At 42.2% G+C, this 16030-nt stretch overlaps 1 protein-coding gene across 3 annotated transcripts in view; it reads left to right on the top strand.

Annotated features, from left to right (window-relative positions):
• The window catches only part of IL12A (interleukin 12A), a 34738-nt gene that overhangs the window by 2496 nt on the left and 16212 nt on the right, over positions 1–16030 (top strand). For 2 of the 3 annotated variants that reach the window (XM_045503128.1, XM_045503126.1), the window contains exons 2-7: positions 10589–10664; positions 11306–11460; positions 14804–14917; positions 15503–15544; positions 15620–15661; positions 15765–15908. In XM_045503128.1, coding sequence (XP_045359084.1) covers positions 10649–10664; positions 11306–11460; positions 14804–14917; positions 15503–15544; positions 15620–15661; positions 15765–15908 — 513 coding nt within the window. In that variant the 5' untranslated portion in view covers positions 10589–10648. Of the gene's footprint in view, positions 1–10203; positions 10665–11305; positions 11461–14803; positions 14918–15502; positions 15545–15619; positions 15662–15764; positions 15909–16030 lie in introns of those variants that run through there. The other variant, XM_045503127.1, reaches the window with a different exon arrangement.

The raw sequence follows: 16030 nt of genomic DNA, 5'->3' as shown, positions 1-16030 counted from the left end.
ATTCGACAGGTTCACAATGGTCTGGGAATGTCAAGGTCTCACATTCGGATTTATGAGTATCCTCTCTCTTCAGCAGGAAGCTTGCCTGGTTCAACAGACCTTGCTCATCACAAATCTAGGTCGGGGTAGGGGTGGGGGGTTTGAGGGAGGGGTTTCCTTCTGTAGATACTAGAGTTTACAGTGCCTGAAAGACCAAAAGAAGAGATCATTTCCTTTCAAAACCTTTTTGTTAGTCCTTAATAATAGAGAGAAGCAACTTTTAGTTACTGATCTCTTTTCTTTACAAATAATTCTCTTGCTAAAGGAACAGACAAAATATTGCTAGTAGATATGCAGTTTGGAAGAAAGACTATCAATCATGAGATCTCAAATGAGTGAGGCCCTTTACAATGGCTTCCTGGATTAGAAAGTGTATTCATTGCTCTATTCAACATTTATTTGTTTTTTTGGGACAGAGAGAGACAGAGCATGAATGGGGGAGGGGCAGAGAGAGAGGGAGACACAGAATCGGAAACAGGCTCCAGGCTCTGAGCCATCAGCCCAGAGCCCGACGCGGGGCTCGAACTCACGGACCGCGAGATCGTGACCTGGCTGAAGTCGGACGCTTAACCGACTGCGCCACCCAGGCGCCCCTCATTGCTCTATTCAAACCTAGCACAGGGTCAGGTACACTGGAGGTGCTCAACAAATATTTGTTCAATGAATAAATAAATAAATAGATTCTATGGACAATTCAAGGAAGCATAAGAAATATTTCCTGCCCTTAGTGAGTTTACCAGTCATACATGTACAATACATAAGTAAAAAGAACCCAATTTTCTAAGAAGCGAAGGATTAGTACTGATTGTAAGTACTGTAGCTTTTCTGGAATTTAGTTCTCTAAGGCTTAGACAAAAAAGTTGAAGGTGAGATGAGCGTTAAGAGAAGGGGAAGAAAAGAGGAAGGAATTCCAAAGAGAAAGATAGGCATTACTACGTAAGGTAGAGCCGAACACACTGGGCAGATATTATGGCAGAGCAAGATTGTGGTTGAGGATGAGGTTGGAAAAAGAAGCAGGGGCTTTGTGTGGAAGACCTGAGCCAGCCAGCTGGGAGCTCTGATTTTCCTTTGGGTCACAGAGGCCATCGTGGTTTGCTCCAGTGGAGGAGAGAGCCAGGAGAGGGCAGGAAGACCAGTTGGGAGGCAACTGCTCTCACGTCCGCATGTCCAGGTAAGAGTCTAAATTAGGGCAGTGGCAGAGGTGATGCAGAAAGGAATTGCATCAGGAAGCACGGTGAACCACCCCTGTGGGATCTGTGAGATAAACCTGCAACGCTTTTCGCTGGAATCACAGGAATCAAGTCAGTTAATTGTGAGCTGCTCTGACATAAGGTGCATTAGAATAAATTCTAAGGTAGAAAACACTTTTTTCTATACAGTTCTATTAGCTTTGCCTAAAATCTTTTTCAGAAATATTCAAGTTCATTTCTTTTTAAAAATACACAAGAGTTTTCAGAAACAAGTAAAAATTACCCCAAATCCTACTCCCATTCACCAAGATTACTGTTATTATTTTGGTGGATACCTTTCCACACATTCTTGTATGCATAGATATGTACAAAGTATGATAGAATTTTATTAAAACACAATTGTTCCATATGTGCTGTTCCAGAATCAATTTTTCTCATTCCCTAATATGTTGTAAACATTTTTCCATGTTAATAAATATTGACCTACATATCATAATGTAAATTAATTTGCCTATATCATAATGTTCTATTAATGGATACTAAGATTCCCTCTCTCTCTCTCTCTCCCTCTCCTTGTGTTACCATAAACAACCCTGTGATTAACCTTATTATGCACATCATTTACCATCTGTATAATTATCTCTTTAATAAAAATCTAAGAAGTTGAATTGGCTAGGTCAAAAATATGTATTGTGTTTTGATACATATTTCCAAACTGCCCTTCAGAAAAGTACATCCATTCATTTATTTACTCAATAATATTTCTTGAGCACCTACTATGTACCAAGCACTATTCTATGTGCTGAGAATACAACAGTGAAAAAAATGGACAACGTCCCTGCCATCATGGACCGTACATTCTAATTCAGAACAACAAACAATAAACAAACAACTAAACGTATCATATATTGTCAAGGAGTGGTAACTACTAGGAAAGCAAAATAAAAAGCAGAGGGCTGGAGAGTCACAGAGTGGGTGGAGGGAATAAGGCATTTGACACAAAGTGGTGAGGAAGCAACTGTGAGGACGAGGCATGCGATGGGACCTGTAAAGACAACCAAGTGTTAACAGTGGCACAGAAAGAAGGAACAGGAAGTGCAAAAAATCTGATGCGGAAACATGCCCGGCATGTTTCAAGGCCAGAAAGGCAGTGTCTCTGGAGAGTTGTGAGAAATGCATGTGGATAGGTAGCCAGATCAGACCAGAGAGCACTGGGAGAAAGTGTGTCCAGGAGGGGCTTCACAGCCATTCCTAGAGGTGTTTGGATTCATTGGGATATTGGCCAAAGGGATCTGATATTCTAGTGTGAGAATATTAAAAGAGAAAGGAGAAAGATAGAAGCAATCTACCTTTGTGTTTTACCCCTTCTCGGTCTTCTATTCATTAGACACGGTTTAATGGATGTCTATATTTCTCTCCACCCTTTCCCCTTACACCTGGGGTCTGGCAAGGGATGGATCACAGGTAATACTACCTGGGAGATACTTAAACTTCCCTTAGGTTCATTTTAGTTACAGTTAAACAGTTTAGTTACAGTTTAGTTACAGTTACCTCCTAACTGTAAACAGATGTGAAAACTCCTTTTGTCAGCTTCCTAACTAAACTGAGAAATTCTGTTCCCTCTGTCATCTTAATAAAAACTCAGGCAGCAACATGGGCTCATCACAGCTGATTTATACTAATTTTCCCCAAGCCATCTAACACAGAATCTTTAACACGGAAGGTGGTCTACAAATACTTGCTGGATAAACAAAAGACAAATTTTCTCTAAAAGTACCTTTGCTTTGTAGGTGTTCTATTATTTTGACTAGCCACAGTTTCGGGGGATACATTCTGCCCTGATCTCTAATTCTGAAGCTCTTTGACGACAGTTCCCTGAGTCTTGCCTTTGGATGTCTTCTCATCTGCTGGGGATGCCCAGGGAATTTAACAAAGGAGAGCACTGACAGACAGTATTTAGGATACAGGTTTGAGTAAACCCAGGGCTTTACTCTGCCCTAAGATGTCTGCCTGAGATGATGATTTCTTCTACAGTGATATTTTAGAAATCACACAGAAAACAAATAAGATGAAGTAAGAACAAAAGAAATCTTTTAAAACATTAGCTTCAGGAGGGGTGGCTGGTTGACTCAGTCGGTTAAGTATCTGACTCTTGATCTTGGCTCAGGTCATGATCTCTCGGTTTGTGAGATCGAGCCCCACATTGGGCTCTTCACTGACAGCACGGAGGCTGCTTGGGATTCTCTCTTTCCCTCTCTCTGCCCCTCCTCCACTTGTGTGAGTGCTCTCTCTCTCTCAAAGTAAATAAATAAACATTAGAAAATTAACTTCAGGAGGAAAGGTGATTTGCTGACAATGGAAATTGCGATGTTAATTAATTTACTGTTCTTTAGTTTAAACGAAGTTAATAGTAACATTTTCTTCTGGTTATAAAAGTAATTTGTACTCATTGCAGAAACATGTTTCAATATTGAAAAGCAATAAGGTAGAAAATAAAAATTACTCAATAAGCCATTCTCCAGTGATAGTCACTGTTGAAATTTTGTTGGGTTTCCTTCCATTTTAAACATAATTATCATATTATACATGCATAGTCTTATATCTTTTTCACCTGACAACAAATTCTGAATCTTTTCCCAGCATGTTTTTAATATTATTAGTAACAGATACATAATGTTCCAACTATGTCTTTGTCATAATTTATATTATGTGCCTATTATGGACACATAATATATGTTTTCAACCTCTATTATCAACTCCTATAAGTACTGTTGCAGTGAACACTCTCATACATGATTGTTGTCCAAATCTCTTATCAATGTCCTGAACTACAGCCTCAGAAATGTAACTGTTTGGTCAAAATATATGATATTTATAAAGTCTTTTGTTAAGTACTCCAAAAGTACTTTCCAAAAAGGTCGTATTAATTGACATTCCCTTCCTACTGCCCTCAGCCATCCCTATCACCCCATTATATTCTAAAAGACTAGCAAATATATCCTGGGTTCAAATCCCAGCCCCACTATGTTAGGAAAGTTATTTAACTTCACAAAAGCCCACTTTCCTCATCCGTACAGGGGTGATAGTAATGGTATCAAGCTCATAGGATAGTTATAAAAATTAAATGAAATGAGGGCCACCTGGTTGGCTCAGTCAGTCAAGCATCTGAATTTGGATCAGGTCATGATCTCACAGTTCACGAGTTCAAGCCCTGCATCGGGCTCTCTGCTGTCAGCATGGAGCCTGCTTCAGATCCTCTGTCCCCTTCTCTCTGCGCCCCTCCCCGCTCTCAAAAATAAATAAACATTAAAAAATAAAATTTAAAAATAAATAAATAAAGATTAAACGAAATGATAACATAAAATTGCCTACCAGTAACCAGTAACCAGTAAACTCACCCTTCCCAAATCACTCCTAGCCAGAGTAATATTTGGGTACAAAATCCCCTAACACAGTTGGAAAAAGTACCAAGCTTCCCTGTTTAATAAAACTGTTTTAATAGCTGGAGCCACACGATTATTGCATCCACACCAAAGCCTCAATATTCTGAAAACAGCAGTGCCTACTTAGCTGCCACCTGGAAGCAAAGAGGATCTTTCCGAAAGGTGTTTTCTGCCCCTTATGCATTATTTTCACAATGGTGTTTTTTCTTATTATTTCAAGGGAAACATATTTATGTAAAGGGCAATGGCTTCAATTTGAAAAATATTTTTTTTTTTCCAGAAAGAGAGAAGACCAACATGAATAGCTGCATAATTCGTATACAGGGCTCACAAATATCAATCTACCACATTTTGGGCGTGGCCTTTCAAAAAGAAATCACTGTTTTTAAAAAAATGTCCCTGAGCAACTTAACTAAGATTTGAATTCCAATTAATTTGAAGAGTCTGCTGGAACTTTGTGTAGAATTCAGTGAGTTTGTTGTTTGGCGGTCCCCTGAACTTTTGGTTGAGATGATCCCAAGAAAAATGAAATCACTTGTGGAAAGCTGTTTATCAGATGGAGGCCCTAATATGTTGCATGAAATAGGTTCAACTTTAAATACGAAATAGATCATTTTCAATTGTTTTATGAGAATACATTCGCTTATTTTTTTTTAATTTTTATTTCTTTTGAGAGAGGTAGAGAGCAAGCAGGGAGGGGCAGAGAGAGAGGGAGACAGAATCCCAAGCAGGCTCCACGCTGTCAGCACAGAGCCAGATGCGGGGCTTGAAGTCACAAACCGTGAGGTGACAACCTGAGCCAAAATCAAGAGCTGGATGCTTAAGCAACTGAGCCACGCAGGCGCGCCCTTGCTTAATTTTTTATATAGATATTTATTGGATGTGAGAACACTAGTATTCAGCTCTAGAGAGAAACAACTCAAAACTGTTCTGTATTCGTTGTGTAAGAGGGTATTTATCACTACCAGTGAGATAAACACACAGAATGTGTTCTAGATTCTTTGCAGTTCCTTGACATTGGGTAACTTTGTGTCATTATTTAGGAGAGAAACACTGGGACATTTCATGCTGTAGAAACAACAGAGGAAATGAAATTGTAGGATATCAGAAATGGTCTGGGCTACTGTTTTCACCTGTGGTTTCTTTGGAAATCTAAATAAAAAACTTTGGTCTACTGCCAAAAGGTGGCATTTGGGAACAGAAAACTGATTCAATCCTTCCCTTTCCGAAGTACAAATACGCCCAGTGTTTTCCTGTCCCAGTTTCCTTCTCCTTACTCTGAGATCAGTGTTATCAGACCCTATAAATTTCCTATGTGGTAGGTCACCAAATAAACAGAGGTGTATGGTAACAAACAGTTGGGCTTAGATGTCTTCCTGTCTAACTGTTTTGGCCAGAAAAGATGGGTAATTTCTCCTGAGATGTATTAGGGAAAAATTCTAATTTAGAATTATCCAGAACCTGATCCCACCCAGATTACTTCCAGCTCTCCACCACTACAAAGAATGACTTGCCGAACATCCTCATACACGTTCCTTTATGGACCTGCATAAAAATCTTTTTGGGATATACACCCAAGGTAGAACACTGAACCATCAGGTGTGCATAGATTTAATCTGACCAAGCCAGATGACACATATAGCTATGTACTGTAATGCAGTATTCTTGCATTACATAACATATTCTGGAATCCTACATTTCCCCCTACCATTTGTCAGTATCCAACGTTCTAATTTTTACCAATCTAATAGGTATGAAGTGATATCTCATTCTTTTTTTAATTTGTATTTTTCTGATCATAATATATCTGAGTATCGCATTATGACGGTTAGCCTTAGGAGTTTCTTCTCTGTAAATCATCTGTTCATAAGCTTTGCCAATTTCCACTGGGGTTGCTGTCTTTTTCTTGTTGACTTGCAGGAATTCCTGATATACTCTCTTATTGGACATTGCAAAATATCTTCTCCCAATAAGTCAACTGTTAACCATCCATGGTTAACAGGAATTCATACTACAGAAATTCTTAATTTTTATGTAATCAAATTCATCAGTATTTTGCCTTATGGCTTGGGGCTTTGATATTTTTAAGAAGTCCTTGCCGTTCTTGAGCGACAAAGATAACCTCTTACGTTTTCATCTAGTACTATAATAATTTTATTTTTCATGTTTAGTCTTTAATCCACTTTCACATGGATTTACCCGTGTATGCTGTTTTAGGTTGGAGTCCAGTTTTATATTTCACCATATAGTGAACATTTTCTACTAAACAATCTATGCTTTACTCACTGACCTGGGTGCCATCTAAATCTTATCCTAAATACTAATACATACAAATATTTGTGTCTCTAATTTATCTATTTTGTTTCAATGGTCTATTTGGCTGTTCTTTTGACAAACACGTATTTTATTACTAACGTTTTGACAATGTCCTTACATCTAGGGCTACTCCCATTCTTTATTACTCCTTTACAAGTTTAGCTTTGTAAAAAGCTTCATGGATTTTTATTCTTATATATACATTTTAGAATAGGCTTATTATTAAGTTCATCAGAAAATTATTTGTAATTTCCATTGGGATTGCATTGAATATGTGAATTAATTTGACGAGACTCTTCATATATTACAATCTTCCACCCAAGGGTATGGAATGTGTTTCCATTTAAATTAAATAACTCTATGTTCTTGATCAGATTCCTAATTTTTTTCCCAAAGACTACTCTATACTTACACTAACTCATGTAATAATCAAAACAGCCCTGTAATCTTTTATTATCATCATTTTCCAAATGAGGAAACTGAGCCCAAAGAAATAAGTGATTGCTCAAGAACTCACAGCAAGTAAGTAACAGAGTCTACATTCAAAGAGTTTATAGTTCATACTCTTAACCACTGTGCTGCCTCTCAGTTTACAGGCAGTTACTTTAGTTTGGCTGCTACTGTGAAAGATATCTTCTTTGTAGTATTATTTATTTATTATCTGGTATATTGTTTTTATTATATGTTCTAATTTATTGTTGCAGATGTAGAGAAATGTAGTTGGTTTTTTAAAATTTTAATCCCAGTATAGTTAACATACAGTGTTATATTCATTTCAGGTGTACAATATAGTGATTCAACAATTCCATACATCACCCAGTGCTCTTTTGTTTTTAATTTTAATTCCAGAAATGTAGTTGATTTTTAAAAGTTTATATTTGCATCCAGTGAAGTTGCTGACTTCTCTAATTAGTTATAATGGTATATTGTTTCTGTTGCTTTTTTAAAATATCAACTGTCAATAATGACAATTTTGTCTTTTCCTTTCCAATTTTCAAGTCCCTCATTTCTTTTTCTTGCCTTATAACATTGGCCAAAGACTTCCAGTAAATGGTAGACTTTCTGTAGTAATGATCATGGGCAAAGACAGTGTCTTAAAAAAAAGCAATGTTATCCAGAAGAAAGTTTTCATTTTATCTTGGCGATAGTATATGTAGCACATCAGAGAACTGTTTCACAAAAGTATAGGTTAGAAATTGTGCCTGGTGGTCGAGAACCTATTCTAAGCAGATAGGCCCTGTGCTTATCTGTGCCACAGAAATCACTTTTCCATAGGAGACAGCCCTTCCAGGGGAGACATAGCTCAGTTGTAACAAACTTGACTTCATGCTGACTCTAAGTGAATTTAATTCCATCCTAAAGCCCTATAGCAACAACACAGCTCTGCACCTGTCACTTGCTTCATACAATCTGCTAGATGCAATTGTTTTTGACAACACGTTGGTCTCCATCCCCATGGGGGAATTCACAGACAGCAACATTGGAAGGAGTCTTAGAGATCAATTATTGCTCTCATTTTACACACATCTAAAAGTCCCTATAGTGGGTGCCTCATTACCCTTGAGCAGATAGATGATCCACTTTTGGGGGACTGATGCTAACAACTGACAGAGTTTGAATCAGACCAGGGGCTAACACAGCTTTCTCCTAATTGGCTTCAACACTCCATCTTCAGTAGAGGTTGTCAGATGTTTACGGCAACATCTCAAGACTTGCAGTGACCTCATCCATCCTGACTTCAATGGGGACCCAGAGGAGAGAAAGAGGAAGCACCTACTCTTCTTTCTTGTATCCCCAAAGGCTTTTCCCTATGCAAGATTGGTGCACCTGCACAAAAGTGGGCACTGGTAGCTCTGTTATGTAGTCCTGGGGCTTGAGTACAGTCAGACACATCAGAAGCTCTGAGTAGGTAACCAAACACAACCCCGCCCTTTTATACATACCCAGGGTGACTAATACTTGTGGTAGAAATGAGTGAACTGAAAAGCCCCACAGGAACCTCAAACCCAGTACATCCAAAATGGAACTTCTCACTGTCTCCTCCAAACGCACTCCCTTCTCACCATAACCCCTGCCCAGGACCTAGAACAACCTCCATTCCACCATCCCCAGCACCTTGCTGTCCATCACACCTGAGGAGTCACTCAGCACCCTGAGAATATCTCCTGACCACCCGCTCCTTCCCATTACGATTGAGGCCTTGGCCACACCCTCCCAGCTACTCTGCGAGATTACCCCTGACTCCTGGGATCCACCCTTCATACTACTGCCAGAGGGAATCTTCACATCATGCCTTCACATGTAACCATGTCTCCTGCCTAAAACCTCTGAAGGCTCTCCACCACTCTCGGAGCAGATGCTCCTTAGCATGGCATCTACTACCCTCATAGCACAGGCTCTTTGCCCTCTCCAACCTCACACTCTGACCGCAGGATCCCCAGATCCCCATCTCTGTACCCTCCCTGACTGTGCTTCTGATCACTGTTCCCCCTACATAGAACCTGCATCCCCTTCCACTGGGAACTGTCTAATGTCTCTAGGAGCATGTTGGGGACCCCTGCTCCTGGGAACCTTTGCTCCCTCCTCACACTCCTTGTCCTGCTGAGGTGCCCTCCCTCTGGGCTTCTTCCAAGACCCTGTGCATCCGCCCCACTAAACTGTAACGGTTCTTTCCTGGACACTGTAAGAGACTGGATTCTCTATGGCAGTAGTTACTGCATAGCCAGTCTTGTTTCATCCCTTTCCATATTTACAATAGTACCCCTGGGGTGCCTGGATGGCTCAGTCCTTAAGTGTCCGACTTCAGCTCAGGTCATGATCTTGCAGTGCATGAGTTCCAGCCCTGGTCGGGCTCTGTGCTGACCGTTCCCCGCCTGGAGCTTGAGTTGGATTCTGTGTCGCCCTCTCTCTCTCTCTCTGCCCCTCTGCCACTCGCAATCTGTCTCTCGCCATGTCTCAAAAATAAATAAGCATTAAAAAAAATTTAAGATAGTACCCATGAATAAAATACACTGAGTCAGATTTTAGTATAGGACCTGTTCAGCAGTGGGTGTCCCACGCCTAGCACAACGTCAACCTGGCACGCTGTGGACCATCTGAATGAATAAATGTTGAGTGACGAATGATGAATGAATGATTTGCTCAAGCCCTTTCAGGACTAGGTGGGATGTCATGATCAGGGAACATCCTGGGTATAGATGGAAACTGAGTGGCACCAACAGGCGCTCGGTCGGGAGGGGGCGCTGCAGGGCGGCGGGACGAGAGCTGGAGGGTTGGGGGCGGGGGCGTCCGAGACCCGCAAGTGATCGGGCTTGCCCGGGGACCCTGCGCCACGACTCTGCATGAATTTCGCTTTCGCTTTGGGCCAGCCGGAGGCGGCGGGGCCGTCCCCTGAACGCCTGCGGCCGGGCACCCGTGGAGTTAATCCGAAAGCGCCGCAAACCCCGCGGGCCGAACTCCGCGTGTCACCGAGAAGCTGATGTAGAGAGAGACAGAGAGAGAAAGCAAGCAAGAGACCAGAGTCCCGGGAAAGTCCTGCCGCGCCTCGGGACAATTATAAAAATGTGATCCCCTGGGTCGGCTTCCCACCATCGCCCTCACCTGCTGCGTCCACCGTCCGGATCCAGCTCCAGCCCAGTGTCCGCCCAGTGCCCGCTCAGCATGTGCCCGCCGCGTGGTGAGTAACCAGCCCGACTGAAGACTCATCGCTGGGGTGGGGAGGGCGGCAGCCAGGGAAGAGGAGGCAGAAACTTGGGACCCGCTGTGGGGGAGACTGGCAGGCTGTCCGCAGCCTCATGCAAAGGTGAAAAAAAAGCGTGACTGCGTGCTTACCATGCACTAAATAGGATATTGTCTCCTTATCTGCCCACTTCACAGATTTGAAACTGAGGCTCCATGCGCTGCGTTTCTCCCTCAGGGTCCCTCAGCTACAGTTAGAAAAGGGCAGATCCCAGCCAGCTTCAAAGTGAGGCTTTGTCACCCCACTGTTTCCAAACACTAGGCTAGGAGTCTGGGCCAGTCACTTCACTGCCTGGCCTCAGTTTCCCTACTAGTGAAATAGAGGCCTTTTCTGTGTGAGCTATGAATCCAACACCTTTGCCCGAGCTCAACAGGGGGCCTTCACAGGGAGTTGGCTTCTAGCCCCGGAATAGAGCACTACTTTCCAAGAACTTGATTCCTCTCTCAGGTGATGAAGGAAGATTGGAGATGGGGGAGGGAGGTGGATGCTGGTAAGATGTGGATAGGTGGAGATGGGTGGAAGGTAGAGGAGGCCAAACCAAGCTGACCAGCCCAGCCTGCTCCTCGCTTGGTTTCCAGGCCTCCTCCTTGTAACCATCCTGGTCCTGTTAAACCACCTGGACCACCTCAGTTTGGCCAGGAACCTCCCCACGCCCACACCAAGCCCAGGAATGTTCCAGTGCCTCAACCACTCCCAAACCCTGCTGCGAGCCATCAGCAACACGCTTCAGAAGGTGAGTTTTCCAGTGTTCTTGTTCCCACTTTGCAGCCTCTCTAGGGACGGGGGCTTCTCTGAACCTCTGGTCACCCGAAAGAACTGCAAAGAAATTGTGGGCTTTAATCAGGAGCTGTCAAGAAGGGGAGAGGGAACTTTATAAAGGCCCCAACTATTAGCTAAAGAGTCTCAATGAAATTGTGTCTCCAGAGAAAGCAAGAGTGGTAATAAATTATAATGGCATTCATTTTGGCTGTGTCTACGCAGAGGAAAGTGGATATTTACAGTGTTCCCTGTAGCCTGCCAACAGAGATGGAATTGTGTCAAGCCCACACTGTTTCTCTGACACACTTATCAATCCAGGAAACCATTATTAGGTGCAGCCTCTGTGCTCTAGGGGCTACAAAGATGAATTAGGCTTGCCCCTCACACTGCTCGCCAGCTTCCAGTGTAGTGACCCAGTTTGTTGTCTGAGCAACTTTTCAGGGGGCCTGTGACAGTGCACGTCCAGCCTTCAATTTTCTGGCTTTTAAAAAAAAAATTTTTTTATGTTTATTTATTCTTGAGTGAGAGGGAGACAGAGTGTGAGCGAGGGAGGGGCAGAGAGAGAGAGGAAGACACAGAATCTGAAGCAGGCTTCAGGCTCGGAGCTGTCAGCCCAGAGCCCAGAGCAGGGCTTGAACTTGGGAACGGAGAGATCATGACCAGATCCAAAGTGGGACACTTAACCAACTGAGCCACTCAGGCACCCCTGCCTTCATTTTCGAGGGAGAAACTTATCTAATATTATTGACAGCTTCATTCATTTCTTAGGTTTCATATTTTAATGCAAAAAAAAATGATCTTCCTTTCGAAAGTGCTTCAATACCTACAGCTTTTGCTGAAGCAACCCAAGACTGATGTTTTAAAAGCGGTCCTTTTGCCTTCCTGTTCTCTAGTAAATCTTGCCTGAATTTCTTGTTGTTTTATGAATATCTTAAAACGAGGTCAATGCCACAAGGCCTTCAAGAATTCTTTTCCTCTTCTAATCTTTCACAATGTGCTGCCAGTTGCTCCTCACAGTTCAGTCGATCTTAATTAAAAAGGCAACTCAGCAGATGAAAACAGCAGAGAAAAGTGCTTTAATTCCTGAAGAAAGTTTCACTGTGGATAAAATTTAGAAGCTGCAATTTCAGTAGATGCTTTACGTGAAAAAGCTAACTCTTCTACTCCCCAGGACAGCGCCAAAGGTCAAAAGATTGCAGAACTCAATCTGATATTTTTTAATATCGTTCCTTTGTCCAGTTTGATAGAACACACGAGCTGGCTACCGCAGAGGAAAGAGGTGGCAAGTGCATGCGATTCACAGCCCATGGATTTGTAGAGTTTGGCCTGTAGCTTTTGTATTTGGTTTTGATTTTGAGTTTGATGCCATTGAAAAAGTGCACCTTCCATATAAGAATCCAAATTTCCAGCTTCTCTTGAAAATCTCTGAAGAACTACAACAGAGGGCCTGTATTTCCAAATCTAATGCTTTACAGCCTGCTCGGGAGAGTGGCTGCCCACGTCCGTGTGAATACCTCCAGGAACAGTGTATAGTCGCCTGTTGCTGCTATAACAGATTACCACAGACTAAGTGGTAACACACATTAATTATCTTACGGCTCTGGAGTTCAGAATTCTGAAATGGGCTAAAATCCAGGTGTGAGCAGAGCTGTGTGTGTCCCTTTCTGGAGACTCCAGGAGATAGTCCATTCCATTCTCTTGCCTTTTCCAGCTTCTAAAGGCAGCCCACATTCCTTGGTGTATGGCTTCCTTCCATCTTCAAAACCAGTAATGGCCAGTTGAGTTGTCCTCGTGCTCCATTACTCTGATGTTGACTCTCCTGTTTCCTTCCATTTATAACAACGCAGCAATTCCATTAGACTCACCCAGATAATCCAAGATAACCTCCCTATTTAAGGTCAGCTGATTAGCAACCTTCATTTCATCACCAACCTTAATTCCCCTTGACCGTGTAACATATTCTCAGGTTCCAGGGGTTGGGAAATGGATAGGGACCTGGGGGGATGGGGCAACATGTTCTGTATCTCAAGCCTTGATGATGGTTCATGCAGTCCCTCTGCCTGAAATTCTCTCTCCTTTGCCTGTCAGTCTTCTAATCCACTTAATGCAGATGTCCCATCACTGGTGAAGCCTTCATACCCTTCTCAGCACTTCTCACCTGCTGACATGACTCCTAATCATTGGGCACTTTGCTGTCTCTGCAGCTGAACTTGGGATCCTAAGGGGGCATAACATAACACAGTCCTCTTCTTTGTCATGTTCCTTAGTACAGTAAGTATCCCCTTATCCAAGGGGGATATGTTCCAAGACCCCCCAGTGGATGTCTGAAACTGCAGAGCATACCGAACCCTATACTATGTTTTTTCCTCTACACACATAACTATGATAAGAGATTAACAATAATAGCTAATAATAAAATAGAACAATTACAATGTATTATAATAAGTTACGTGAATGTGGTCTCTCTCTAAATCTGTTACTGTACTGTACTCACCCTTCTTATGATGAGGTGAGATGATAAAATGCCCATGTGATGAGATGAAGCGAAGTGAATGACGGGCACTGTGACACAGTGTTAGGCTACTATTAACCTTTTGACCGTGTATTGGAAGATTGTCTACTTCCGGACCATGGTTGCTGGCAGGCAGGTAACGGAAACCAAGGAAGCAAAGGCACCGATAAGAGGAAGGACTCCACTTGCACACGTGAGGCTTGATGAATGGAAAAATGATGTCAGTCTTCAATCAGATTTACTGACTTCTTAGATAAGTTTCATAGTTACATTCAACAGTGCTTTCCAACATGCTTGTAGGGTGACATCTGTGCGTTTGTGTGTGTGTATGTACCGCAAATTAAATCTCCGCTTGTCTTTAGGGTTACATGTTCGTTATATCCCTCAAGTTGTGACCTCACCAGTTCCGCCTTTACAAGTTTTACTTGAAAAGGACGTTCATAAAACACAGGTCCTTTGGCAAAAGGAAAAAACCAAAAACTGTTTTCACCAGAAGCAAGTGTCACAGCGTGGTGTGGATGCTGATTAGCACAGCCTGTTGAAATGATTTATAGTGTTTACATAATGGAAAAACACAGCATCCAGAGAAACATGTCCTAAGCGAAGGGAGAGAGGAGGGAGGGAGGGAGAATGTAAATATCTGGTTTCCTTTTGTCTTAAGAAGATCCCAAATTTCCTGCAGGTCAAAGAGATGGATGGCAAGGACAGCCAGCTCTCCCCTTGCTGGCACCGTGGGGTGCCAGCCTCACAGGAATCCAGGTGCCTTATTAATATTATAAACCGGGTTACTCTTTGTTTTTTACAGGCCACACAAACTCTAGAATTTTACTCCTGCACTTCCGAAGAGATTGATCATGAAGATATCACAAAAGATAAAACCAGCACAGTGGAGGCCTGCTTACCACTGGAATTAACCATGGTATTGTTGATTTTCTTCTCCAAGTATGTAATACAGTGAAGAGCTGTGCATCAAACCTCATCTTCTTCTAAAAATGTGCATGTTTCAGGTCTCCATCATCGTGAGACTTTTTTTTTTTTTTTAATTTTTTTTTCAACGTTTATTTATTTTTGGGACAGAGAGAGACAGAGCATGAACGGGGGAGGGGCAGAGAGAGAGGGAGACACAGAATCGGAAACAGGCTCCAGGCTCCGAGCCATCAGCCCAGAGCCCGACGCGGGGCTCGAACTCACGGACCGCGAGATCGTGACCTGGCTGAAGTCGGACGCTTTAACCGACTGCGCCACCCAGGCGCCCCCATCATCGTGAGACTTTAACAGGTCCCACTTCAGAAGTTGGACTTGAAAAATGTATATACAAAACAAATACGTTTTCTACAACAATGTGAATATATTTAACACTATTAAACTTTACACTTAAGAATAGTTAAGGGGGCAAATTTTATGTTATATGTTTTTTACCACAATAAAAAGATATGTTTGAGAAGAAAAGTAAGGAAAATGTATATTGAGAATTAATATCTTTGATATGTTTTTTTTCCTCTAGAATGAGAGTTGCCTGGCTTCCAGAGAGATCTCTCTGATAACTGTAAGTCAGAAAATCAAAGGTTTTAGCTCATATGATGAATTCATATCATTGATGTCTCATTATCTTTTCTTCTAGAATGGGAGTTGCCTGGCCTCCAGAAAGACCTCTTTTATGACGGTAAGATACAAAACTCTTCCCTTCCTCAAATGCAATGGTGGCGGGGAGGGAGACATTTTTAGCTCATCTCAATGGTTCCTTCCCGTTTTGTCATATCACTTAGACCCTGTGCCTTAGCAGTATCTATGAGGACTTGAAGATGTACCAGGTGGAGTTCAAGGCCATGAATGCAAAGCTGTTAATGGATCCTAAAAGGCAAATCTTTCTGGATCAAAACATGCTGACAGCTATTGATGAGCTGTTACAGGTAAGACCTTCATACTACCAGTAAGAGCACCTTCTTCATGCTGAGACAGCTAGTCACGGTCCCTGATGAAGTGTAAAATCTCCCCTTCTTGGATTGGGAGTGGCCTGAAATTGCCCTTCCAT

This window comes from Leopardus geoffroyi, chromosome C2, assembly GCF_018350155.1.
Source record: "Leopardus geoffroyi isolate Oge1 chromosome C2, O.geoffroyi_Oge1_pat1.0, whole genome shotgun sequence".
In the NCBI taxonomy this organism is placed as follows: domain Eukaryota; kingdom Metazoa; phylum Chordata; class Mammalia; order Carnivora; family Felidae; genus Leopardus; species Leopardus geoffroyi.
This window is presented reverse-complemented; position numbering and strand designations above follow the sequence as displayed.